Consider the following 26,379-nt stretch of genomic DNA (forward strand, 5'->3'; position numbering starts at 1 on the left):
TGATGTAAACAAGACAAATGTCTTTCTCTGGTCTGCATCCCCTTAACAATTGTGTGTATTGAGCCGTACTGTATTGTACCCATTCTGCAATCTGTTAAATAAAGTTTTCATTCATTCATTCATCATTCATTCACACTTCTGATGATCAGTGTAAAACTCACCTGGTGATGAGGCAGGTAGGTTAGTGTGGCTCACACGTAGTTACACACTTCCAACACAAGGTGCCAGTAAACCTTTTTTTGGAAGAGCAGCGTTGACAGCAACACAATTTGTTTAAATCTTTTAACAACAAAGTATTCTCACTAAATGAGTAAAATAGCAGAATATACTATATGACGATCAGAATTCCATAATGCTACTTGAAAAAAAAAAAATTAAACGGGAACAGAACAGGAAGTGATGTATTGGAACTTCCGCTCCGTTCGCTCTCTTTTCATCGAGGCTTCGCTGTGTGCAGGGTGTGTAACACGTTTCCCCCTTTCAGTATTTATCCATTTAGAAGACTATAAGATGTGTGTAACTTGATTTAAACACGCAAGTGCTGTTCCTTTACCGCGCACGTTTACAGAAAATAACCGGGAGCCTGGCATGTGAGACGAAAAAACACATTAAGAATGATATTTTCCAGCCAACTGGCAGCATGTGGCCAGGCCCCGAGCGAGCTAACGGCGGCTAGCTGAGCTAACGCTACTTCACGTGAACAGTTCATGACGCTATAATAAGCTCCACGGTGAACAACCGGGACATTCATTTGAGATATTTAGCTAAGCATCGCTTTCTTCTAATGTACCGGTTGGACAAGGACTCCCGTCATTGTGTCGGATTTGTCTCGTGACAATACTAGCGAGTAATGTTAACGTAAGCTAGGTAATGGGGCTGGGAGGCTCGCTGTGTTGTGACTTGTGCCTTAAATACAAAATGTGTGCTATGTCAACAGCCTGCCAAGATGCAGATCTTTGTGAAGACGTTGACGGGGAAGACCATCACCCTCGAGGTTGAGCCCAGCGATACTATCGAAAATGTTAAGGCAAAGATCCAGGATAAGGAAGGTAAGCAGTCACGACAGGCTTTATTCCTGGATGTCCACAATGTTATCAAGTAGGGGGGGCATGATTGACGGGACCATTGCAGCAATTAGCCCCTTCCATGACATTTTAATTGCCCGCCTTGAACAGTGGGTGGGCATCAGAGACATAGCCCTTGAATGGTTTAAGTCCTACCTGGCAGATCGATCTTTTTGTGTCCTCTACTGCCCCCCTATTGTACGGTGTACCCCAGGGCTCGATACTGGGCGCCGTCCTGTTCTATAATTTATTTATTGCCCCTTGGTTCCATCCTCAGAAAGCACGGCATTCCTTTTCACTGCTACGCTGATGACAGCCAGATCTATATGCCACTAAAAAAGTCTGGCTCCTTTTCCATAGAGCCGCTGACCAAATGTCTCGACGACATTAAATCCTGGATGGCATTGCATTTTTTAAATTTTAATGACAAAAATACGGAGGTCATGGTTTTTGGTGGCCCCTCTGTGACCTCACTGCTAGATCTGGGTTCGCTGGCACAACATGTCAAACCAATAGTAAAGAATTTAGGTGTAAAAATCGACCCAGACCTTAAATTTGACAGCCAGATCAAGGCTGTGGTCAAATCGATTTTTTTCCAGGTGAGGCAGCTGGCCAAAATTAAGCCCATCCTACAGGCGCAGCATTTTGAAGCAGTAATCCATGCATTTGTGACTACTAGGCTGGATTACTGCAATGCACTTTATATAGGGGTGAGTGGATCCTCAGTGGCTCGCCTTCAGATGGTGCAGAACTGCACTGTCTTTTAACTGGCACTCGTAAATATGACCACATCTCACCGATTTTATCCTCACTCCACTGGCTCCCTGTGCACTTTAGGATTCATTTTAAAATTCTTTTATTTGCTTTTAAAGCTCTTCATGACCTTGCCCCACCCTACCTCTCTGAGCTGTTGCAGGTCTATACACCTTCTCGCTCTCTCAGGTCAGCTGACCAACTGCTCCTAGTAGTGCCTACAACTAGGCGTAAGCTCAGGGGGGACCGTGCTTTCTCCGTAGTCGCCCCCAAAATGTGGAATGAGCTGCCACTGCAGATTAGGCAGGCCTCATCACTGCCCCGTTTCAAAGGCCTCCTTAAAGTGGAAATGAAGCAGTGCGATAAATACATATTCATAGCATCACATTAGTATTTAGATAAGCCACAGAAGAAGTCACGTTATAAAAATAAGCAGTTTCTAAGAAAAAACGATTTGTTGTGTACATTTCTGAAGCATTTAGCATTATGGGCGCGGCCATTTTGTTGCTGACGTCATACCGTGGCTTGGGTGTATACACTCTGGTTAGCTGCCTATATTGAATGGGTCAGTCAGCAAATAAAATGTTGCCTACAAAACAACGGGACCGCGGTGGTTCTGTTTGTATTGCTCCTGGCTGTTCAAACTAATTTTACCATGTGAGAGAGAGGAAAGTTGGTTAATTTCCACAAACTACCAGTGAAAAAAACAGTGTTGTTGACATGTTGGCTCGGGCTGCCTGCACCCAGACGGCGCGACCAGCCTGTTGGACAGGGAAGGAGGATCTGCAGCGAACACTTCATTGCCTCGGATTATGTTGTTGGGGTGGGATGTTTGTCCAGAAGACCACTAATCAGCTGAAGCCGGACGCGGTTCCCTCGGTCTTCGACAGACAGACCGGCGTTAGCTCTCGGGGCCCGGCGTTAGCTCTCGCTAGCTAGCGTTAGCAACCGGAGCGTCGCGGAGCATTCAGCCTGCTGGCTACACAGCTTGTGTAGCCAGCAGGCTGAATGCTCCGCGACGCTGGTTGAAGTGGGTCTAGGTAGCCAGCAGGCTGAATGCTCCGCGACGCTGGTTGAAGTGGGTCTAGGTAGCCAGCAGGCTGAATGCTGGCAATGCGGTTGTTCATTCACCGGCTTCAGTGCGCCGCCCGCGGCTTGACTCGGTTCAGCGTTCACCCTGATGTAAAGTAGCGATTTTTATTGTTTTGTCATGACAACCCAATTACATAATCCAACATATGTGTAAAGAAACAACATATTCCAGTTAACGAAATATTTTTTAATGATTCATTACGGTATAAATTAGGTTAACTGGAGCCAGCGGGGCAATGCGGTTGTTAATTCACCGGCTTCAGTGCGCCGCCCGCGGCTTGACTCGGTTCAGCGTTCACCCTGATGTAAAGTAGCGATTTTTATTGTTTTGTCATGACAACCCAATTACATAATCCAACATATGTGTAAAGAAACAACATATTCCAGTTAACGGAATATTTTTTAATGATTCATTACGGTATAAATTAGGTTAACTGGAGCCAGTTTTTGTCATGACAACCCAATTGCTAACGCTAGCTAGCGAGAGCTAACGCCTGGCCCCGGCTGGTGCCAACTAGCTAGCGATCGCTCCCGAGAGCTAACGCCGGTCTGTCTGTCGAAGACCGAGGGAACCGCGTCCGGCTTCAGCTGATTAGTGGTCTTCTGGACAAACATCCCACCCCAACAACATAATCCGAGGCAATGAAGTGTTCGCTGCAGATCCTCCTTCCCTGTCCAACAGGCTGGTCGCGCCGTCTGGGTGCAGGCAGCCCGAGCCAACATGTCAACAACACTGTTTTTTTCACTGGTAGTTTGTGGAAATTAACCAACTTTCCTCTCTCTCACATGGTAAAATTAGTTTGAACAGCCAGGAGCAATACAAACAGAACCACCGCGGTCCCGTTGTTTTGTAGGCAACATTTTATTTGCTGACTGACCCATTCAATATAGGCAGCTAACCAGAGTGTATACACCCAAGCCACGGTATGACGTCAGCAACAAAATGGCGGCGCCCATGTTGAAAACAGGGATATTATATTATATTTTTCAGACAAATAAGATAGATTTCACATTTGATTATAGAACCCTGTCTTACACAAGGTACACAACAAACAAACTAGGATCACATTGCTCACTGCTTCATCTCCACTTTAAGACTCACCTTTTTTCTCTGGCTTTCGACACCATGTAGCTTGTTGATTTTATGATCTTATTGTCTTACTGTGTTGTTGCTCTATCGTTCTGTTACTGTGTCCTTTGCTTTTAAATATATATATAAATTAAGTACTCTGATGATCTATCTAAATTTGTATTGCTGCCTATGTTTACCTATTTTTTTTGTTCTCTGTTTTGCTACTCTTGTTTTTTTTTATCTATTTTTAGTGCTGCTAATAGTTTTTAATATGCTCCCTCTGTACAGCACTTTGTGCCCCTGTGGCTGTTAAAGCGCTTTATAAATAAAGTTGGATTGGACTGCGATGTGCAATCCAGGGGCTTTTCAATCCGCAGTCACTCGCAGCTCCATAGCTCGCAGGCTAATTTGGACCACCAAGCACTGCTTGTAAGCTCGGGTGGGTCCGAAATATATCAGATATGAATTTCAAAAGGTACCCAGCGTACAATTAGGGGTTCACACACAGCCGCGCCGGGGTCTGAAAGCTCGGAGTTGCTAATAAACATTTTAAATCATTTTTATAAACTGGTCAACACGGCATTATTTCCGGCGTTGGGTGCCTGATGCGCATGCACTGTGATCACAGCGCAGGCGCACCAGGCAGCCAAATACGGAAATACACGGCTCTGAGTACCACTCATTTTATAAAAATGATTTAAAATGTTTATTAGTAACTCCGAGCTTTCAGACCCCGGCGCCGATGTGTGTGAACCCCTAATTGTACGCTGGGTACCTTTTGAAATTCATATCTGATATATTTCGGACCCACCCGAGCTTACAAGCAGTGCTTGGTGGTCCAAATTAGCCTGCGAGCTATGGAGCTGCGAGTGACTGCGGATTCAAAAGCCCCTGGCTTGCACATCGCAGTCACGGAAGGGGCTATGCAGCATCAGATAACACTTTGCCCCCCCCCCCCCCAGTCTAAAATCCATATTTATTCACAAAGTGCTCTTGTCTTGCAGGTATCCCCCCTGATCAGCAGCGTCTGATCTTCGCTGGCAAGCAGCTGGAGGATGGTCGCACACTGTCCGACTACAATATCCAGAAAGGTAGGAGATTTACACTCATCATGTCTAGGACTGGGAATGAGCTTGTCGTGAGACGAGAGTATGGAGTCTTACTGACTACATTTCTCATGTCCCTGATCAGAGTCCACCCTGCATCTTGTGTTGCGTCTGCGCGGAGGCATCATCGAGCCGTCTCTGAGACAGCTGGCCCAGAAGTACAACTGCGACAAGATGATCTGCCGCAAGTAAGTAGACCTTCATTTTACAGCACGTACTTTAACATACACCTACAATAACTAATTGAAAGTCTATATTACTACCTACTATGCCAGCTATGTGTCTATACTACTATGTATGCACTAGGGGTGTAACGGTACGCGGATACGTATTGTACCGCCTCAATGTGGTCCTCCGGTACAGCACGCGCTGTGCACCGAAAACGATTGCAACGTTGCGGAACCTTTTTTTGCGGAACTTAAATCCCCCCGGCCCTAATATAATGTGCACAACTAACCGGATGTTGTTTGTTCATACCACGCAGCGCGCAGCTACACTGAACGATAGCTGTAATTCAGCATAGCTTAGCCTTAGTATGGCGAGTCAATACTGACAAGCCAGAGCCATGTCATTGTTCAACTTTATTGCAAACTTTATCACGCATTTGAAACGACATCACCTGAATGTGAATATCACTGGTACACGGAAGAAACAGATCCTAGTGCAAACCCAGCTCCCTGTGGCTTCAAGCAGCATCTCGCTATTAATTCAGACCGGGCCAAAGCAATAACAAACGCCATAGGTGTTATTATAGCAGCAGATCTGCGACCATACTCTGTTGTCGAACACTGGGTTTAAGCACATGTTAAAAGTAATAGAGCCCCGCTACCTACTAGTTCCCTCTCGTCCGTATTTCAGCCAGCAAGTCATACCACCAGCTCTGTATAAACTAGCCCCTTTTGTGACTGTGATGCAAGCCCTGGCTCCCCCTGTATTCAAGCAGGGCTTGCTCATGAAAGGGGCTATGTATAAACAAGCACACGCTACAGTTGTCGACGACTTATCCTCCAAGGCATCTGCTATATAATAATAATCTTCAGATTTACTTAAGTGTTATTAGTAGGTTACAGCAGTAAGCATTAGTTTGCTCAGTAAATTATGGCCAATTCGTTTAATGTTTAATACAGTTAAATAGATAAATGAAAAGCAAATCCCCCCCCACTGTACCGAAAATAATACCAAACCGTGACTTCAAAACCGAGGTACGTACCGAACCGTGGATTTTGTGTACCGTTACACCCCTAGTATGCACTGTGTAGCACCCAAGTTCAACACCGACGAACATTGTTACTTAGCTGCCAGAGTTGTACCCTTCCTGCTGACTTGTTGTACAGAACTTGTAAGTTGCTTCGGATGAAAGCGTCAGCTAAATGTTGATGAATTGAACAACCCAAATCTCAAACTCACAATTTCAGCATGGGTAAAACTGCCAAGTGATTTTCATATTTTAGCTTATAATTTCTTGTGTACTTTTGAATGAATGAGAACTTTTATTTAAAATGGACACCACAGCTACATTGGACAGTCAGTGGACATACCAGATGTGTTGTTTGCGTGTTTATAGCATAAATCTGAACAAATAGTTACCAGAACAGAGTCCGTGATCAAAACAACAACCAGTCCGCGTCTAGGCTCTACACGCATGTGAGCACTGCTGCTTTGACTTCAGCCGTACTTTGAGTCCTCTGTTGAAGACGTTGGCATTGGGCTCCATAAGTTTGCCCCGTTAACGGAGAAGGCAGACTGTCCAAACGAACTCTTGCACATGGGAACAGTACAGTCACTGTTATTGGAAGCTTGTGTGTTTGCTCTGCTAGAGCTACAAAGTCTAACCACCAGTCCAGTTTGGGCACTCATCTATTCATGTGGGACAGGCAGCCCAGTGCTGAACAGGCTACTCATCGATAACATCAATCAGGAAACCGACGGTCAACCCCGTGGGTTGAAAAGTCAAAACTATGAAGAATAGTTAACGACCTGACTGATATAGGAGGCACATTTTGACAAGCATTTGGCCGGTGTGAATTTCTTCATCCTGGATTTAATTTGATTTAGATGTGTCTTGAGACCCAGAGGGAACGGAACGGAGAACACAATTTGATTTAGATGTGTCTTGAGACCCAGAGGGAACGGAACAGGGAACACAATTTGATTTAGATGTGTCTTGAGACCCAGAGGGAACGGAACAGGGAACACAATTTGATTTAGATGTGTTGAGACCCAGAGGGAACGGAACAGGGAACACAATTTGATTTAGATGTGTCTTGAGACCCAGAGGGAACGGAACAGGGAACACAATTTGATTTAGATGTGTTGAGACCCAGAGGGAACGGAACAGGGAACACAATTTGATTTAGATGCGTCTTGAGACCCAGAGGGAACGGAACAGGAAACACAATTTTGCAGAGTCTCTTCGGGGCTCTCGGGTTGATTTCAGGACAAGTCCTTCTGTTGTCCTGAGTTCTCGCATGTTTGTGTTTCAGGTGCTACGCCCGTCTCCACCCCCGTGCCGTCAACTGCCGTAAGAAGAAGTGTGGACACACCAACAACCTGCGTCCCAAGAAGAAGCTGAAGTAGATGTTTGGACCGTGGGCTTGTATACAGTATCTTTGTGATATAAGAAAATAAATGGTGGAGAAAAAAAGGGCTTCTGGCTGATGTCTTATTTGTTTTACTACCAGATGAAGTGTTCTGGTCTGGAGGGTCTTTCTAGAAGGAAGAGATGGTGAATCGTTTTTGGGATTTGAGTATGTGGATAGGGTGTCACCCAGAGTGTAGAACCTAGGTGGTCAGAAGAATCAAGGTTTATTTTATTTAACCAGACAGGTCGATTAAGAACATTCTTATTTTCTTTTTTTTTTATTATTATTATTTATCTTTTTATTGATTTTCATTTTCACCATGGTCCATACAAACAATATCTTGACTTCGCCTTCATTTATCTCAGCCTTCTGCAGTACAAATGGCATCAATTGTTAATAATTATTACTTAACGTAAACTTAAAAGTTGCGGTGCAGAAGTACCAGTACATACATGAGGACCCATACAGTCAATAACCTCCTATACTTATTTTTTCTTTTCTAGACAAACAAAAAATAAAACAACTAAATAATATTTTAGGGTACATCTCCAATACATCTGCATCTACCATAAAGCAAACCAATAACAAAATAATATGTTGGGGTGCATCTTCCTGATACTCTACTCCCTTTACACAAGGTTCACTTAATGATCCCGAATGGTCATTTCTGTATTCCTTAAAGGAAAACGCCAACATTTTGGGAAATTAGCTTATTTAACATCTTCCCTGGAGTTAGACAAGAAGATACATACCTTTTTTGTCTCTGTGCGTGCATTTAGCTTTGGGAACAGACGCTCCGTTAGCATAGCTTAGCTTCATCACTGGAAGTGAGTAGGGGCCGGAGCCCGACGTTCCCTTACTGTGTATAGATTGATTGATTGAAAAGTTTATTAACAGATTGCAGAATACACTCCAAATACAACTCCAAAACGTTCATGTAAACATGTTGTGACCTGTGTATTCACCACGTGGAGAAATAAAAAATAATTGAATTAGACAATTACGTTTTATAAGCAAATATACTTGCCCAACCTTGTTAGTTTAGGTTCGTGTTAACGTTAGATAATGTACAAAATAAACGTTTTCCGCTGCTATAGACGTCGCTCTTTTATTTTGAAACCCCCCAGAAAGGAAGTCATTGCTCTCGTTATCTGCTTGATTTTCCGGTTGCTGGTTAGCTCCGAGCGTTAGTAGTATATTATCTCAATACCAGCCATTGGATTACTGTTTTCTAAATTGGGGAGGCTTTTAATCGTCAAGGTAAGAGGATTTCAAGTCATGGTATCTATAAACTTCAATCGGTTCGGATCTTTTGAATGAATGAGAATGTAAACAAACACGCCGTCACGTTGAAATCACTGGCTGCGCTCATACAGTAGTGGTTGGGCAAGTATATTTGCTTATAAAACGTAATTGTCTAATTCAATTATTTTTTATTTCTCCACGTGGTGAATACAATTGGCACAACGACTAAATTGGGACGGGGAAAAAACAGAATCGGAGAAAGAGAGATACAAAAAGAAATACGTATCCAAATATGGTATTTTCATGGAAAACAGTGCAGCTGCAACAGATAGCACTTTAGTGATAATTTTCTGTAATCCAAAAAGAATTCTTTTCTTTTTTTTAATCTCAAGGCACCCCTGGCAGCTCTCTGAGGCACCCTAGAGAACCGCTGCACTAAAGAACCTAATCAGGTGGCTCCCTTGAGCTGGAGCACTGAAGAACCTAATCAGGTGGCTCCTTGAGCTGGAGCACTGAAGAACCTAATCAGGTGGCTCCTTGAGCTGGAGCACTAAAGAACCTAATCAGGTGGCTCCTTGAGCTGGAGCACTAAAGAACCTAATCAGGTGGCTCCTTGAGCTGGAGTACTGAAGAACCTAATCAGGTGGCTCCTTGAGCTGGAGCACTAAAGAACCTAATCAGGTGGCTCCTTGAGCTGGAGCACTAAAGAACCTAATCAGGTGGCTCCTTGAGCTGGAGCACTAAAGAACCTAATCAGGTGGCTCCTTGAGCTGGAGTACTGAAGAACCTAATCAGGTGGCTCCTTGAGCTGGAGCACTAAAGAACCTAATCAGGTGGCTCCTTGAGCTGGAGCACTAAAGAACCTAATCAGGTGGCTCCTTGAGCTGGAGTACTGAAGAACCTAATCAGGTGGCTCCTTGAGCTGGAGCACTAAAGAACCTAATCAGGTGGCTCCTTGAGCTGGAGCACTAAAGAACCTAATCAGGTGGCTCCTTGAGCTGGAGCACTAAAGAACCTAATCAGGTGGCTCCCTTGAGCTGGAGCACTAAAGAACCTAATCAGGTGGCTCCTTGAGCTGGAGCACTAAAGAACCTAATCAGGTGGCTCCTTGAGCTGGAGCACTGAAGAACCTAATCAGGTGGCTCCCTTGAGCTGGAGCACTAAATAACCTAATCAGGTGGCTCCCTTGAGCTGGAGCACTAAAGAACCTAATCAGGTGGCTCCCTTGAGCTGGAGCACTAAAGAACCTAATCAGGTGGCTCCCTTGAGCTGGAGCACTAAAGAACCTAATCAGGTGGCTCCCTTGAGCTGGAGCACTGAAGAACCTAATCAGGTGGCTCCTTGAGCTGGAGCACTGAAGAACCTAATCAGGTGGCTCCCTTGAGCTGGAGCACTAAAGAACCTAATCAGGTGGCTCCTTGAGCTGGAGCACTGAAGAACCTAATCAGGTGGCTCCTTGAGCTGGAGCACTGAAGAACCTAATCAGGTGGCTCCTTGAGCTGGAGCACTAAAGAACCTAATCAGGTGGCTCCTTGAGCTGGAGCACTGAAGAACCTAATCAGGTGGCTCCCTTGAGCTGGAGCACTAAAGAACCTAATCAGGTGGCTCCTTGAGCTGGAGCACTGAAGAACCTAATCAGGTGGCTCCTTGAGCTGGAGCACTAAAGAACCTAATCAGGTGGCTCCTTGAGCTGGAGCACTAAATAACCTAATCAGGTGGCTCCTTGAGCTGGAGCACTAAAGAACCTAATCAGGTGGCTCCTTGAGCTGGAGCACTAAAGAACCTAATCAGGTGGCTCCTTGAGCTGGAGCACTAAAGAACCTAATCAGGTGGCTCCCTTGAGCTGGAGCACTAAAGAACCTAATCAGGTGGCTCCTTGAGCTGGAGCACTGAAGAACCTAATCAGGTGGCTCCTTGAGCTGGAGCACTGAAGAACCTAATCAGGTGGCTCCTTGAGCTGGAGCACTGAAGAACCTAATCAGGTGGCTCCTTGAGCTGGAGCACTGAAGAACCTAATCAGGTGGCTCCTTGAGCTGGAGCACTGAAGAACCTAATCAGGTGGCTCCCTTGAGCTGGAGCACTAAAGAACCTAATCAGGTGGCTCCTTGAGCTGGAGCACTAAAGAACCTAATCAGGTGGCTCCTTGAGCTGGAGCACTGAAGAACCTAATCAGGTGGCTCCTTGAGCTGGAGCACTGAAGAACCTAATCAGGTAGCTCCTTGAGCTGGAGCACTAAAGAACCTAATCAGGTGGCTCCCTTGAGCTGGAGCACTGAAGAACCTAATCAGGTGGCTCCTTGAGCTGGAGCACTAAAGAACCTAATCAGGTAGCTCCTTGAGCTGGAGCACTAAAGAACCTAATCAGGTGGCTCCTTGAGCTGGAGCACTGAAGAACCTAATCAGGTGGCTCCTTGAGCTGGAGCACTAAAGAACCTAATCAGGTGGCTCCTTGAGCTGGAGCACTGAAGAACCTAATCAGGTGGCTCCTTGAGCTGGAGCACTAAAGAACCTAATCAGGTAGCTCCTTGAGCTGGAGCACTAAAGAACCTAATCAGGTGGCTCCTTGAGCTGGAGCACTAAAGAACCTAATCAGGTGGCTCCTTGAGCTGGAGCACTGAAGAACCTAATCAGGTGGCTCCTTGAGCTGGAGCACTAAAGAACCTAATCAGGTGGCTCCTTGAGCTGGAGTACTGAAGAACCTAATCAGGTGGCTCCTTGAGCTGGAGCACTAAAGAACCTAATCAGGTAGCTCCTTGAGCTGGAGCACTAAAGAACCTAATCAGGTGGCTCCTTGAGCTGGAGCACTGAAGAACCTAATCAGGTGGCTCCTTGAGCTGGAGCACTGAATAACCTAATCAGGGAGTTCCAACAAAATTGTCTCCATACTGGTGAACTTGATGTTTTCCATTGTATTTCACATAAATCCTCCCATTCCTCTTCTGTTATATTTAGGTTTCCCTCCCTTTCCCACTTCTGTTTTACATACAATGAATTACCTTTCGTCTGTTGTAATCCCTTATAGAGTCTTGAGATGGTTTTTTGGTTTGAGTTCGAGACATAAGCCTCTCTGAAGACTTTTAATAAAATATTTTCAGAAAGTGTTTGTTTACTTTGCTTCAGTAGTTGCTCGATATAGTGCCGAACTTGAAGATATCTGTAAAAATCTTCATTTTTCAAACCATGCTGCAACTTCAGATCTTGAAAGCTCTTCATTGACCCCTGATGTAAAAAGGTACAATATGCTGTTAGGCCTAGAGTCTCCCACCCTTTAAACCGTACGTCCATTCTTTTGGGTACGAACTCTGGGTCATACGCACACCATCCCAAAACCTTTATGGCTTCTTTTACATTTTTTTGGGGCTGTTACCTTACTCCACAACTTAAGTGGTAAACTAATCCATGGATTTCCCAACTCCCTTAAATCATTCAACAAAGCCTTATCCCCAATTGCCGCTTGAATTGGATACTCTTCTGTTACTGCCATCTCGATCTCCTTCCACCTGGCAAAATATTCTGGACTACACCAACACGTCATTGGTCTTAATTGAGCTGCAATATAATAGTCCTTCAAACATGGAAGTGCAACCCCTCCCCTGCTCTTTGCTAGTTGTAGACTCTTGTATCTAATTCTAGGTCTCCGCCCTTGCCAGATGTACCTTGAAATAAGTTTGTCCCATTCCTGACATTGTTGGTCAGGTAGGTCTAGAGGGAGGGCCTGGAACAGATAGAGTAATCTCGGCAAAATATTCATTTTTACCGATTCAATTCGCGATCCAAAATTCAGAAGAGGTATTGCATCCCATCTCCGTATGTCTTCTTTAATCTTTTGATTCAAGGGGAGGAAGTTAATGGCGAACAATTTTGACAAATCTTTTGGTATATTTACTCCCAAATATCTCATGGATTCTGCTTCCCATTGTAATTAAAATTTCGTCTTTATATTTCTTGAAGGGCTAAATTTAAAACTAAGAATTTGCGTTTTCGTTACATTCAATTTATACCCTGAGAATGACCCATATTGTTCTAAAAGCAAAAATAGCTGTTTAAGTGAATGTTCTTATTTACAATGACAAAAGGTCCCCTCGATGGGTAATGGGGAAAGGAGACATCAAGAGAGGTGAGGGAAATAATTAAAACAAACAACCAAATAAAATGACACGGTATGTAATGCATGAAGCAGAATGGTCACATTACAGGTAGAAGCTGTGACAGTTGCAGGTGTGTAAACTGTGATAGAGTCCTTAAGTAGTGAGGGGAGTCCATTTTGTGACTTGTGAACATAGAAGGGGTGTAAAGTACCCAGAGATTATACTTAAGTGAAAGTATGGGTACTGTCTCAAAATCTAAGTAAAGGTCAAGAGTATCTGGCTAAAAACACACAAGTAAAAGTCAAGTTTTAACTTTTTAGTACTTACGGTAACTACATTTAAAAGAAGTAACTTTTCATGGAGATAGGGCCATGGGTGCTCCTCTTGTCCGTCCACGCTGACCGCTTCGTCCTCTTCATCACTCGTACTATAGTTTGTGGCCATCTTCTGTAGCTCGTCACTCTGACTGTCCTGATAACAGTTGTTTAATCAAAGATCCCCACTTTCTAGTTTTGCACAAGGACCAGCATAGGTATGGGCAGGGGTGTAAAAAGTACCCAGAAATTATACTTAAGTGAAAGTATGGGTACCGTCTCAAAATCGTACTCAAGTAAAAGTCAGAGTATCTGGCTAAAAACACACTTGAGTAAAAGTAAAAAAGTTTCTACTTTTAAATGTACTCAAGTACTAAAAAGTTAAAGTATTAACTTTTATTCTGACTGTCTATTCTTCTGATAGCAGGTGTTTAATCAAAGATCCCCGCTTTCTAGTCTTGCACAAGGACCAATCAGCATGGGTATGGGCGGGTTAATTTTCCATTGATAGGCTGTTTTTAAAGTTTAGTTTCCTCATTTTACTTTTCCGTCAAGCCAACTGAAGAATCCATTGTGATCGCCGGCCGGGAAAACGCGTGGATTATGTATTTACAGTACCCAACGCTGAATCCATAAACTTGATCGATATTTGGAATGGCGACCAGGAATTGGAATAATCTTTTTGGATAACATCTGATCTGAGGTAAGGAATTTATTTTACCAGTCTTGGGATAATCAAGCTTTTTTCACAGATATATCAACGTGTCCCATGTGTGTGCGCGCTGATCAGGAAATGAGAGAATCGATATTTCAGCCCGCTTCTATAGCGTGCATAAATACACATATACTATCGATAATCTAGCATTTATTTGAAAACGATTCATAAATAGGCCGAAAAATGATGTTTTTGTGTATGCCAGAATATTCCAGTAAATGCCGATTATCACTGAATCTTTATATTTTCCTTGAAAACGAGGGCTTTTCAAAATCCATTAAAAACGGAAATGAAGCGATTAAAAAAACAATCCGTTTCGACAATGTTGACTGCAAACAAGTCATAATTTAAGACTGAGATTATGCGTTCACAATGCATGTTAACCATGTTAACCAGTGGCACTGGAAGTGTTAAGGTTGGACCTGCGAGATTTGTACTTTGTAGGTCTTCATTTTAAATGTAAGGAGTAAAACTTTTTTCTCTATAAAAGTACAAGTATACAAACCTAATAATACTAGAGTACAAATGCCCAAAAACTACTTGAGTATTGTAACGAAGTACTTACACCCCTGGAACATAGACATACACGACGTGTAGGATATAAACAAACACTCACCTTACCACTCACTTTAGACACTTCAACACGCTTTATATTTATCTATTATTAAAGAGATTTGCACAACATTCAATACCTCATTTGCACCCTACCCCAAGTTTTGTACCTCTGCATTCTACCTCACTGGTACTCATTTTACTCTGTATTGTATATATGTATATTGACTGTACCTACTTTTTACTTCTTAATGTTTTACTTCCTTTCTCTTTACTGTATGTAGCACACTCTCAGGGCCTCAGAAGTAACCTTGACTTTATTTAGTAAACCTAATGTGTAGATTAGGAAGATAAACTTCCCAATCGTGTGTGTAACATAGGCTAGAAATGTACTGAGAAAAAACAAACATGTACTGAGAAAAAACAAACAAAAGAACAGCAATAATATATATTTGAAAATAAATCCTCTAATGGTCCAATGTATAAATAAGCTAACCTTGTCCACCAGATGGCGCCATGTGGCTGCCAATGATCTCCAAAGGATGAATGGTAGCCAAACATTCCTCAATCCATAAACCCAAAACATGAAGCCCTTTTAATTTAATGGGCCAATTTATGATTTAAATTCAATCAGATGGTTATAATTTAAAATGTATTATCATAATTTCATAAACATGATTATGAAAAAACAATCACCTGATGAGGACACATTGCAAAGTAAAGATTTACAACTTTAATTATTTTCAATAAAGGCATATGATGAGGCACTTGGAGGAGAAAGCATGGTTGGCAGACGATTAGGCTAAGTCTCACTACAAGAGATAGAAAATAGAAGTTCCAGTGTCATGCCTCTTGCACCGTTTATGTGTGTTTTGTGTGGAAAATGTCTACAGTGGGCTCCTGGCACTCCCTCAGATCACAGTCACAGTAACCGATGGAGAAGCGACCGTTAGGTTTCTTGAAGTAGTCGAGGCCTCTTCCAATCTTGATCTTCCAGCCAGTGTCAAACCTGATCTCCCTGTCATGGATGGTGGAGGAGTACTGACACTCTATGTTCCTGGAGACTCTGTTTCAGCTCCGCCAGGGCGCCGCCCTGCTGGCCGCGGTCCCCATGTTCACCGTGAGAGGTGAGGAGGGGGATGGGCTTCACTTTGCAGGAAGCTTTCAGCAGCATTTCGCAGAACCGTACGAAGTTGTCCAACTGGTGGATGTGTCGTATGTAAGGGTCTTCCACCCACACCTCTGTGAGCGTATTGCTGATGGATGGCTTGAACAGAACCTCATAGCTGTAGCATTCTCTGCTATTATTCCAATCTGCTCGTGGTGCTTCCCATCTGTTGGAAGGATAAAAGAGAGGAGGAATAAAAAGTAGAATGGGGAAATAGAAGGTCAGGCAAACGTAGTTTCATGCAGCAAAATGACAGTTACAACAACGACACCCCTCTCCTAGCAGATTAGGAGAGATCGGGAGGTGGTTACCTTCCTGCAGGTGATTCACATGTAGTTGAATCTGTTCTGCTCTGTCCATGTAACCCCTGATCTTCAATCTGTAGTGGACCTTCTTTGGATCATCTTTCACAGCTGCAGACAGAAAAGTAAATGTGACTAATTTTATATTCTTACTTTTTATTTGATACATTATACACATTTTCTTTTTGAGAAAGAGAGAAGGAGACCTTTCAACACGTTCATGAGGAGTTGGATCCCTTCTTGGTAACAGACGAGAGGCTCTTGGAAGCGTGAGCCCTGGTCCAGCTCCACGGCTCGTTTGAGAACACTGACGGCCGATGCTTCCATCCCTGACACATGGTTTAGTGTCATGATTCTACCTCAAGCTTGAGTTGTGGCTAGGCCTTTATATTACAAGGTTAGTTCACAATACCTCCCTGTTGCGTGAGTGTCTAGCGTTAGCTAGCAACATAGAACTACGCACATATAAACGGCTAGCAAGCTAAAGGCTAACGTTAGGTTAGCTGCTAGCGCAAAATCAGCACTTTGTGTGAAAGAAACACCAGCCAGTGTCTCTCCCCCGCTGGCGAGGGGCTGCCACCGCAGCAGCGACGGTATAATCCCCATGGTGAGAGGAAGAGGGTTGGTCCTGGTAGAACACGGCCGCACAGTGTTGTTGTTGGCTGGCCAAAAATAACTTATCCGCCTCCGCGGCTAACATACGGCAGTCATTTATTGTTGTGTTGGCCAACGCAGCCCTTACCTGAGCCGGTAACTGGCGTAAGAACAGCTGTCTGAAGAGAAAGTGGTTGGGCTCATGCTCTCCCATCAACGCCAACATCCTATCCATAAGCTCGGACGGTTTACTGTCGCCCAGACCTTGTAATGAAAACAGCCGGTTAGCTTGTTCCACCTCAGATAGTTCAAAACACTTCAACAAGTGTGCCTTCAGCGTGCCATATTTGTCGTGCGCCGGAGGGTTTGTGAGTAGACTCACCACTCTGGCAGCCGTGTTAGTTCCCAGCACAGCGACAACGTGATAGTACTTGGTATCATCCTCCGTTATTTTCTTTATTGCAAACTGCGCCTCCGCCTGCACAAACCATGCAGTAGCTTGCGTTTCCCAGAACTCTGGCAATTTCAGCACGACTGCTGCTTCCACAAATTTCAGCGCGACTGCTGCTTCCATTGTTCAATCGTTCTTGAAAGCGTCCAAGAACGTCAGGTTCACCAATGTAGGGGATGGGAAATCACGACCAGAGAGAGTTGAGTTTCTTTGACCACACATCAGTGTGCGTCATTTATTAGCATAGCGTGGATACCACAACAAACCAAGCCAAGAGTTCATATGGCCGCTCTAGCTACCCACAATGCCCCGTGTCCTTAAAGTGACAGTGTAGGTGGATTATGTTAAGTGTCCATGTAAGTGCCCACTACAATGAGTAGGGGGTATCTGCAGAGCCGCAGAGCCAGGCTGGACGGGTATAAGTGGTCTGGACAAGTATAAGTGGTCTGGACAAGTAGTTGCGAATGGGGGGGGGGGGGGGGGGTTCGTCTCGTTTACATAGGTACATTATACATAGACAGTAATGTTACATCTAGACATGTAATAATAGAGTCAGTGTGTCAACAGTTGGAGGATGTGTGTTTAGTTGTCACTTTGTTCCCTCAAAGATGCTGCTGCCAGCAGCTGGAGAACTAATGACTGCACGACTATTAGGAATGTCTGACTGCTAACTGTGTCTGACTCTTAACCACCAAAACCTGCAGCACCTATAATGTATATCATGCCAGTTAGGGTACAGACCCTCGCCTGAATAATACTGTTTATTTTTCTCATATTTTTTATATTCAGATGACATTTTATTGCCTGTATTTATGTCTTTCTACTATTACCCTGTCCATACCTGTACCCCCCCCCCCCATGACACCTACATTTCTCCTTTAACTCACCTGCATGTACATGGGTGGACACACACACACACACACACACACACACACACTCCAGGGTGTTCTCTGACTATAGCTGTTAGTCATCCCGCCTAAATGGTTTAGTCTCTGACCACCTAAAGGACAACTTCTTAATTTTCAGGATTTGTAATCATACTAAATATGTTGTCATCTACGCCGGACGCGTATCCATGTGCGGCCAGCCTGGCAGCGCAGATTCTCACTGGGAGAGTAACGTGTGGAAGGTCGCACTACCTCTCTCATTGTACTGTACTTGTCTAATAGCCCTTCAAGAGCAACGGGTACAGGGTCGATATGACCCTGATGTAAACGAGACACTAATCTCTCTACCCCGCGCTCGGTTGCTAACTTGCTATTGTTTTTTTACAGTCTGCCGTGAACATGGGAAATAATTGCGACAGCTCTGCTGTACACTGGGAACCTTGGTTGCTATGCCCACACAAAACCGCAAAACTTCACCCTGGACTCCGGTTTTCAAAGACCGGGGTTGCAGTGTAGCAAATCCCCGGTTGTGTGTGGCCGAACAGTGCAACTGCGCACATACAATCATGGTTATCAAGTTCAAGTTCAAGTTCTTTAATAGTTGTCATACAGAAGTACAGAATACTTTCATACAAAATGCTTCTTACTGTTACGCTCCAGAGACTGTGCTAGACAAGATAGTATCAAATAACATAATAACATAATATAGCATGAATTTAGAAGAAGAAAAATGAGGTCACAGTGTTCGGTATAGACATATGTACAATGTTCTGAGTTACCATATAATATACAATACACAATACTATGCAGTGTACTAATGTACAGTACTATCTAGTGCAAAGCAGAAATGGGATGAGGTACAATTTTAGGTACAATTTACAGTAAGGTGTACGAGTTGTAGTGCAATCCTTCATCCATAAATATAAAGTGTGGGGAGTGGGTGCTACAGTGTGTTTGTTTAAAGTGGGTGTGTGCTATAAAGTGTGTGGAGTGGGTGCTACAGTGTGTTTGTTTAAAGTGAGTGTGTGCGTGTGGATGTGTGTGCTATGTGCGTTTGGTGGTTGTTGTTGTGTAGTGTTCATTCATTGTTCGTTTAGCAGCCTGATGGCCTGGGGATAGAAGCTTCTTCTGAGTCTTTCTGTGCTCGCCTTGAGACTCCGGTATCGCTTGCCTGACCGCAGCAGTTCAAAGAGGCAGTTGTTCGGGTGACTGGAGTCTTTAATGATTCTCTTAGCCTTGCCCTTGCAACGCTTGTAGTAAATGTTCTGGAGGGTGGGGAGCCCCCCTCCAATTGTGCGTTCGGCTGAACGTGTCACTCTTTGTAGTCTGCTTCGGTCTTGTGCAGTGCTATTCCCAAACCAGGAGGTGATGTTGCCGGTCAAGATGCTCTCTATTGTACATGAGTAGAAGTTCTTAAGGATCTTCTGGCTGACTTGGAACTTCCTTAGGCGCCTGAGGAAGTAGAGGCGTTGTCGTGCCTTCTTCACAACACTGTCAATGTGTGTGGTCCATGTCAAGTCCTCGGATATGTAGGCTCCGAGGTACTTAAAGCTGTTGACTCTCTCAACCGGTGCCCCAGGGAGAGGCTGTTTTCCTGGCACCATCCCGCCAGGACCTTGACCTCTTCCAGGTAGGCCCTCTCGTCGTTGGCAGAGATCAGGCCCACCACCACTGTGTCGTCAGCAAATTTGATGATTGTATTGCTACTCCGCTGAGCCACACAGTCGTGTGTGTACAGGGAGTAGAGGAGGGGACTCAGAACACAGCCCTGGGGGGCCCCTATGTTGAGGGTGATGGATGAGGAGGTGCAGTTGCCTGCTCTCACCACCTGGGGTCTGCCAGTCAGGAAGTCCAAGACCCACTGGCAGAGGTCATAGCCCAAGCCCAGGTCCCTGAGCTTGGCTATGAGTATGGAGGGGACTATGGTATTGAATGCCGAGCTGTAGTCGATGAATAGCATTCTCACATAGTTCCCCTGCCTCTTGTCCAGGTGTGATGCTGCTGTGTGCAGCACATGGGATATGGCGTCCTCCGTGGACCTGTTGGGGCGGTATGCAAATTGCAGGGGGTCCATGTTGATGGGGAGGGAGGAGCTAGCCCTTTACTAGCTTCTCAAAGCACTTCATGGCTATGGAGGTGAGAGCTACAGGGCGGTAGTCGTTGAGGCAAGCAGGCTTGGATTTTTTGGGTACAGGGATAATAGTGGACTTCTTCAGGCAGGTGGGGATGACAGCCTGTTCTAAGGACAGGTTAAATATGTCAGTGAATACTGGGGCCAGTTGGTCGGCACAGACTTTTAGGACGCGGCCGGGGATGCCGTCCGGACCTGCTGCCTTCCTGATATTCACTTTTTTAAAGGTCCGCCTCACCTCATGCTCTGTTATATTAAATCCAGCGCTCGTGTGGACTGGGCAACTTGCCTGCCATTACGTTTCGTTCTGAAAAGCGAAACTGACCCTGAAAACGAAACGAAAATGGCCCTGTGTGTAACTGCAGCCGTCTCTGTGCTAACAGTCACGTTTTCAGTACGAGAAGACAAGACAAAACTTCTTTCTCTGGTCTGCATCCCCTTAACAATTGTGTGTATTGAGCCGTACTGTATTGTACCCATTCTGCAATCTTGTTGCAATAAAGTTTTCATTCACACTCAAAATCTGTGTTCATTTTTTATTTTGCATACTAATGTTCTGTGTCTTGAGTCGTACTTGTATTGAAAAACTGATTTTATGTCTGAGGAGAAGACCGGTACTCATCATCTTCGTCTCCACAAAAAGAAAAATGACATGTGAAATATGTTGTGTGCCAGGTTCAAACAGTGCTGTATATGTACAGTTTATTCCTACTCCTATCCAAACTCCGGGAGGGTCATCAAAGAGAAGTCGGGTCATCAAAGAGAAGTCTCCTATTCTTAGTCCTTGCCCCACAATGGTGGAATAACAAAAAAAAAAATGACATGTGAAGTATGTTGTGTGCCAGGTTCAAACAGTGCTGTATATGTACAGTTTATTCCTACTCCTATCCAAGCTCCGGGAGGGTCATCAAAGAGAAGTCGGGTCATCAAAGAGAAGTCGCCTATTCTTAGTCCTTGCCCCACAATGGTGGAATTGTCCTAATAAACTAACCTACACTGTAGCACTCAACACTTTATGAACATTGTTACTGAGACGAAAGTTAAGTTTACTCTATTATTACTAGATCTGGTATGTCTAGATGTAACACTGTATGGGTACAAGTTTACTTTACTCTATTATTACATGTCTAGATGTAACATTACTGTCTATGTATAATGTACCTATGTAAACGAGACGAACCCCCCCCCCCCCCATTCGCAACTACTTGTCCAGACCACTTATACTTGTCCAGACCACTTATACCCGTCCAGCCTGGCTCTGCGGCTCTGCAGATACCCCCTATTGGCTACAATGAGATGCATCCAGCTGCAGGACCGCAGAACCCATATGAGGCTCCTCCCACTGCCACACTCTCCAGACCGCAACACTCAGGACCCATACGAGGCTCCTCCCACTGCCACTCTCTCCGGACCGCGTGTACCGGTTCCGCAACAGTAAGTGACTTCCGGGTAGGCCTGATTGGCCCCGACAGGCACGTGACGCGGCAAACTCAGGACGCGCAACGAGGCTGCTGAGAGCTGTCGCGCGGAAATAGGCTGTCTATTGCCATTCTCTAACACAAACTCTAACCTTAACCAGCTCCTTAACAGCGCCTAAACTTAACCGTTCTAACCTTAACCAACTCCGAAACAATGCCTAACCTTAACCTTAACCATGCCTAACCTTAACCATAGAAAGAATATTGCCATTCTCTAACACAAACTCTAACCTTAACCAGCTCCTTAACAGCGCCTAAACTTAACCGTTCTAACCTTAACCAACTCCGAAACAATGCCTAACCTTAACCTTAACCTTAACCATGCCTAACCTTAACCGGCGAAAGAATACACGTTAAAAAAAAAATCACGTTAAAAAAAAAAGATTTGATGGGATTCGAACTCACCAACAACGGACTGCAGGATCACAGGACCGCTGCTCTGCGAGGTGAGCTATAGCGCCGAATGAGAGTCATGGCGTATTTGGACGGTTACGTAATTCCGTAAGGGCTCCGCGGAGCGTGCCGCGCGGCAGAGAAAGTTGCGCGTCACGTGCCTGTCGGGGCCAATCAGGCCTACCCCGGAAGTCACTTACTGTTCATGTTCTGTCTGTACAGTAGGTTCATGTTCTGTCTGTACAGTAGGAGTGGTTCATGTTCTGTCTGTCTGTACAGTAGGAGTGGTTCATGTTCTGTCTGTCTGTACAGTAGGAGTGGTTCATGTTCACACAAAAACTGACTGAACTGTCCCAAGGCACAGGAAGCACATCTGTGAGTTGTTCTTAGTGTACCCATTCTGCAATCTGTTAATAAAGTTTGGGTCACGTGACCGTCCCACCCAATGGCTGAATTGGGAGTATTGCACCGTGCGGGATTGATTGAAAACTTTATTAACAGATTGCAGAATGGGTACACATGACCGTCACAGGCCCGGATTGATTGATTGATTGAAAACTTTATTAACAGATTGCAGAATGGGTACACTAAGAACAACTCACAGATGTGCTTCCTGTGCCTTGGGACAGTTCAGTCAGTTTTTGTGTGAACATGAACCACTCCTACTGTACAGACAGACAGAACATGAACCACTCCTACTGTACAGACAGACAGAACATGAACCACTCCTACTGTACAGACAGAACATGAACCTACTGTACAGACAGAACATGAACCTACTGTACAGACAGAACATGAACCTACTGTACAGACAGAACATGAACCACTCCTACTGTACAGACAGAACATGAACCTACTGTACAGACAGAACATGAACCTACTGTACAGACAGAACATGAACCTACTGTACAGACAGAACATGAACCACTCCTACTGTACAGACAGAACATGAACCTACTGTACAGACAGAACATGAACCTACTGTACAGACAGAACATGAACCACTCCTACTGTACAGACAGAACATGAACCTACTGTACAGACAGAACATGAACCTACTGTACAGACAGAACATGAACCACTCCTACTGTACAGACAGAACATGAACCTACTGTACAGACAGAACATGAACCACTCCTACTGTACAGACAGAACATGAACCTACTGTACAGACAGAACATGAACCACTCCTACTGTACAGACAGAACATGAACCTACTGTACAGACAGAACATGAACCACTCCTACTGTACAGACAGAACTCTGACAGCTCACCCTCCGATCAGTGATGTAACCTGGATGCTAAAGACATGCAGCACATTCACCATTGATGACAACGCCACCAGGCGGCGCCAGAGACTATGAACGTGGCTCTGACTTTATGAGGTCATCAGTTATAACATGTTTGTGTGAGCTTTCGACTAGATTAGATTCAAATTGATTGATTGATTGAAAACTTTATTTAACAGATTGCAGAATGGGTACAATACAGTACGGCTCAATACATACAATTGTTAAGGGGATGCAGACCAGAGAAAGACTTTCGTCTTGTTTACATCAGGGTCCCCCATTTTCAATTCATCAGGATATGACATACATGACATTTGACAAACAGATAGACAGTACTGCTACATCTATACATTTATGACATACCAGATACTAAACAATACAATACAATACAATACTAACAATACTAAATGTATTGTCATCATACAGCACAAGTACAATACAACGAAAATAAGTTTGGCATCCAACCAGAGTGAAAATGTAACAGTAAAGTGCAATAGCAATATACAATGTACAGGTGATTAACTGGGTATAAAATAATGTTATAATATAAATTAGTATTACTGAGTGAGTGTAATGCTAATCAGATGTATGTACAGAGTAATATTAATATGTACAGTGACAGTGAATGAATGAATGAATGAAAACTTTATTAACAGATTGCAGAATGGGTACAGTGCAGTGATACAGGTATAGACACTATGGTAGTAAGTCATACTGGCCAGCAGCACAACTAGTATGAGTAAGTAAAGGATATGTACAGATATAGTATCTGCAGATGTGTAAAAAGGATTATATGCAGGTATATACAGACATAGGGGATATCTATCTCTCTCTATATGTGGCGTTTCCTCCGTTCCCAGAATGACCACAAGGTGGCACTAAAAGACAGTGTTCTCAGAGGGGACGTTGTCACTGAAAAAAATGAAACTCCCAACCCCATTTTTATTTCTGCATGTACAAAGTTGCTGCATCCATTCCTACTGGCTGGAGATCTGAGGAGAGACTGTAGCACAAAAAAACAAACCTAACAAATAATTTGCTGAATTGACACATCTGTATAATACAGACACAGGCACACAGACACAGGTGAACAAATACATGCACACATATCAAATCTATGGCAATGTGTGAATGAATGAATGAATGAATTAATGAATGAAAACTTTATTTAACAGATTGCAGAATGGGTACAATACAGTACGGCTCAATACACACAATTGTTAAGGGGATGCAGACCAGAGAAAGACTTTTGTCTTGTTTACATCAGGGTCCCCCATTTTCAATTCATAGTGACATTTATGACATACACAACATACATGACATCATGACATTTATGGCATAGGGACATACATGACATACAGGTATATAGTACTGTTAATTTGTGACATATACAATATGCAAATATACAGTACTGTTACCCATAGATCCTAACAGAGATTATATACATGTGATGGGGAGGAGACTGTACATTAGGAGGGGGTTGGCGGGTGGGAGAGAAATATACATACGGTGGGGAGAAAATATATACACATATGATGGGGAGGAGACTGTACATTAGGTGTCTTGCTCTGAACTTGGAAGCTACTGTAGGGCTGTCCTTAGTCAGACAAATCTGCTAATGTGTTCTCATTAAAGGGGACATGTACTATAAATGTCATTTTTCAGTCTCTAGCATTGTATTATAGTAATAGGAGTTCGTATCAATGTGTTTTAGTGTCTAAATACCATATTGGCGGATTGCTCTGATTCAGCTCAGATCATTTCCTTCTCCAGTAAATTAGGCCATCCTGATTTGAAGGCCTGAATGACGTTACTCAGGCTCTGGGTAGCAGACAGTGATGTGATTGGCTCTGTGGTTGTAGCTAATGCCCGCCCACAATCTACATAGACTGACTGTACACAGCGAGTGGAAAACCACTTCCTCATACTCTGCGTGCACTCTGGAGGGAGAGAGAGAGAGAGAGATAGAGAGCATTCAGGAGCACTTGGGGGGGGGGGGGGGGGGGACCTGCCGCGCGGAGGTCCGCGTGACACACACCTCCGAACGGGAGAGTGATAGAAAGAAAAAAAGGAAGAGAGAGGGAGGAAGGGAGGCCCCCCCCCCACAAGCTGCCGCAGCACACCGAGAGGCAGAGAAAAAAAGAAAGGCCTGTCTTTTTTTTCTCTCTCTCTCTCGCCCCCTCTCTCTCTCTCTCTGTCTACCAGTCGCAGACTGTGTGGACTGACTGTCACTCAAAGTGCTTATGGGCGGAGCCAGGCCATAACAGCCTGAAATCTTGAAGCTGAAAAATTATGGTTTTGAGTACTTGATTAGAAATATAAAACAATGAATTTCTTTGAAAAAAAAAGTACAGATGTCTTCAATACACTCACAGGAATTGTGTAAAGTTGCCCAAATAGTGCTAGGAATAGCAGTACATGTCCCCTTTAAATCTACTGTAATGTGTTAGCTCATCTGGATTACTGAGGAACACTGCTTTTCGAGAGAAAAACAACACTGATGTTCAAGGCTTATACTTTTCTTTTCAGTTCTACTAGAACCACCCCAAACAACAGATTAATTTAGTCCAAAAAGAAAACTATTATTAAATATGTTATTCAATACATTTTCTACCATCCCATCCCTGATGTAATTTGTATCATCCTGGTTATATATTTGTTGTAAAACATTAGTAAATATTGGCCTGTCTTGAAGAGCATGTGGTTCTCAACAGTTGTCGTGTCAAGGATCTTTACCGACATTCAGTCCATTATTCCATGATTATAAAGTAGGGTTGGGAGGTGAAGTGAATATGAAACTATACCTTCAGGGATCCACACAAAGGTATGGATTTATTTTTACTGTCATCCACAATATAGCCTATATATAGATATGTATAAATGTTTTTTTTAAGTCATTGTGTTGGAAATACATTTGTCATGGTGCTATTTCATCCAAAACAGGCAATCTTTCTGTTACCTTGTTTTAAATATTGTTGCCAGGAATTTCTTTTTGTAACAAATGTATTACAACATAATGACTTAAGAAAATTAAAAAGAAAGTCATATCACACTATAAATTGTACTTGAAAAGTATAATAACTAACATCAAATACCGTCAAAAA

General features: G+C 43.8%; 1 protein-coding gene and 1 pseudogene across 2 annotated transcripts; one reads left to right on the top strand and one right to left on the bottom strand.

Annotated features, from left to right (window-relative positions):
• Positions 1 to 417: 417 nt before the first annotated feature.
• Positions 418 to 7,734, top strand: LOC311224539 (ubiquitin-ribosomal protein eL40 fusion protein). Its single transcript, XM_084309571.1, has 5 exons — positions 418 to 458; positions 938 to 1,049; positions 4,986 to 5,072; positions 5,173 to 5,275; positions 7,571 to 7,734. The coding sequence occupies exons 2-5, from the start codon at positions 947 to 949 to the stop codon at positions 7,662 to 7,664; spliced, it is 387 nt and encodes a 128-aa protein (XP_084165697.1). The 5' UTR covers positions 418 to 458; positions 938 to 946; the 3' UTR covers positions 7,665 to 7,734.
• Positions 7,735 to 15,443: 7,709 nt separating this feature from the next.
• On the bottom strand, positions 15,444 to 16,403 carry LOC311224809 (MIT domain-containing protein 1-like; annotated as a pseudogene). The gene is made up of 3 exons: positions 16,259 to 16,403; positions 16,062 to 16,163; positions 15,444 to 15,916 (listed from the first exon to the last, which is right to left on the bottom strand). The product of its transcript is annotated as an MIT domain-containing protein 1-like (transcript).
• Positions 16,404 to 26,379: the final 9,976 nt, after the last annotated feature.

This window comes from Notolepis coatsorum (assembly GCF_963971535.1).
Source record: "Notolepis coatsorum genome assembly, chromosome: 3".
Lineage (NCBI taxonomy): Eukaryota > Metazoa > Chordata > Actinopteri > Aulopiformes > Paralepididae > Notolepis > Notolepis coatsorum.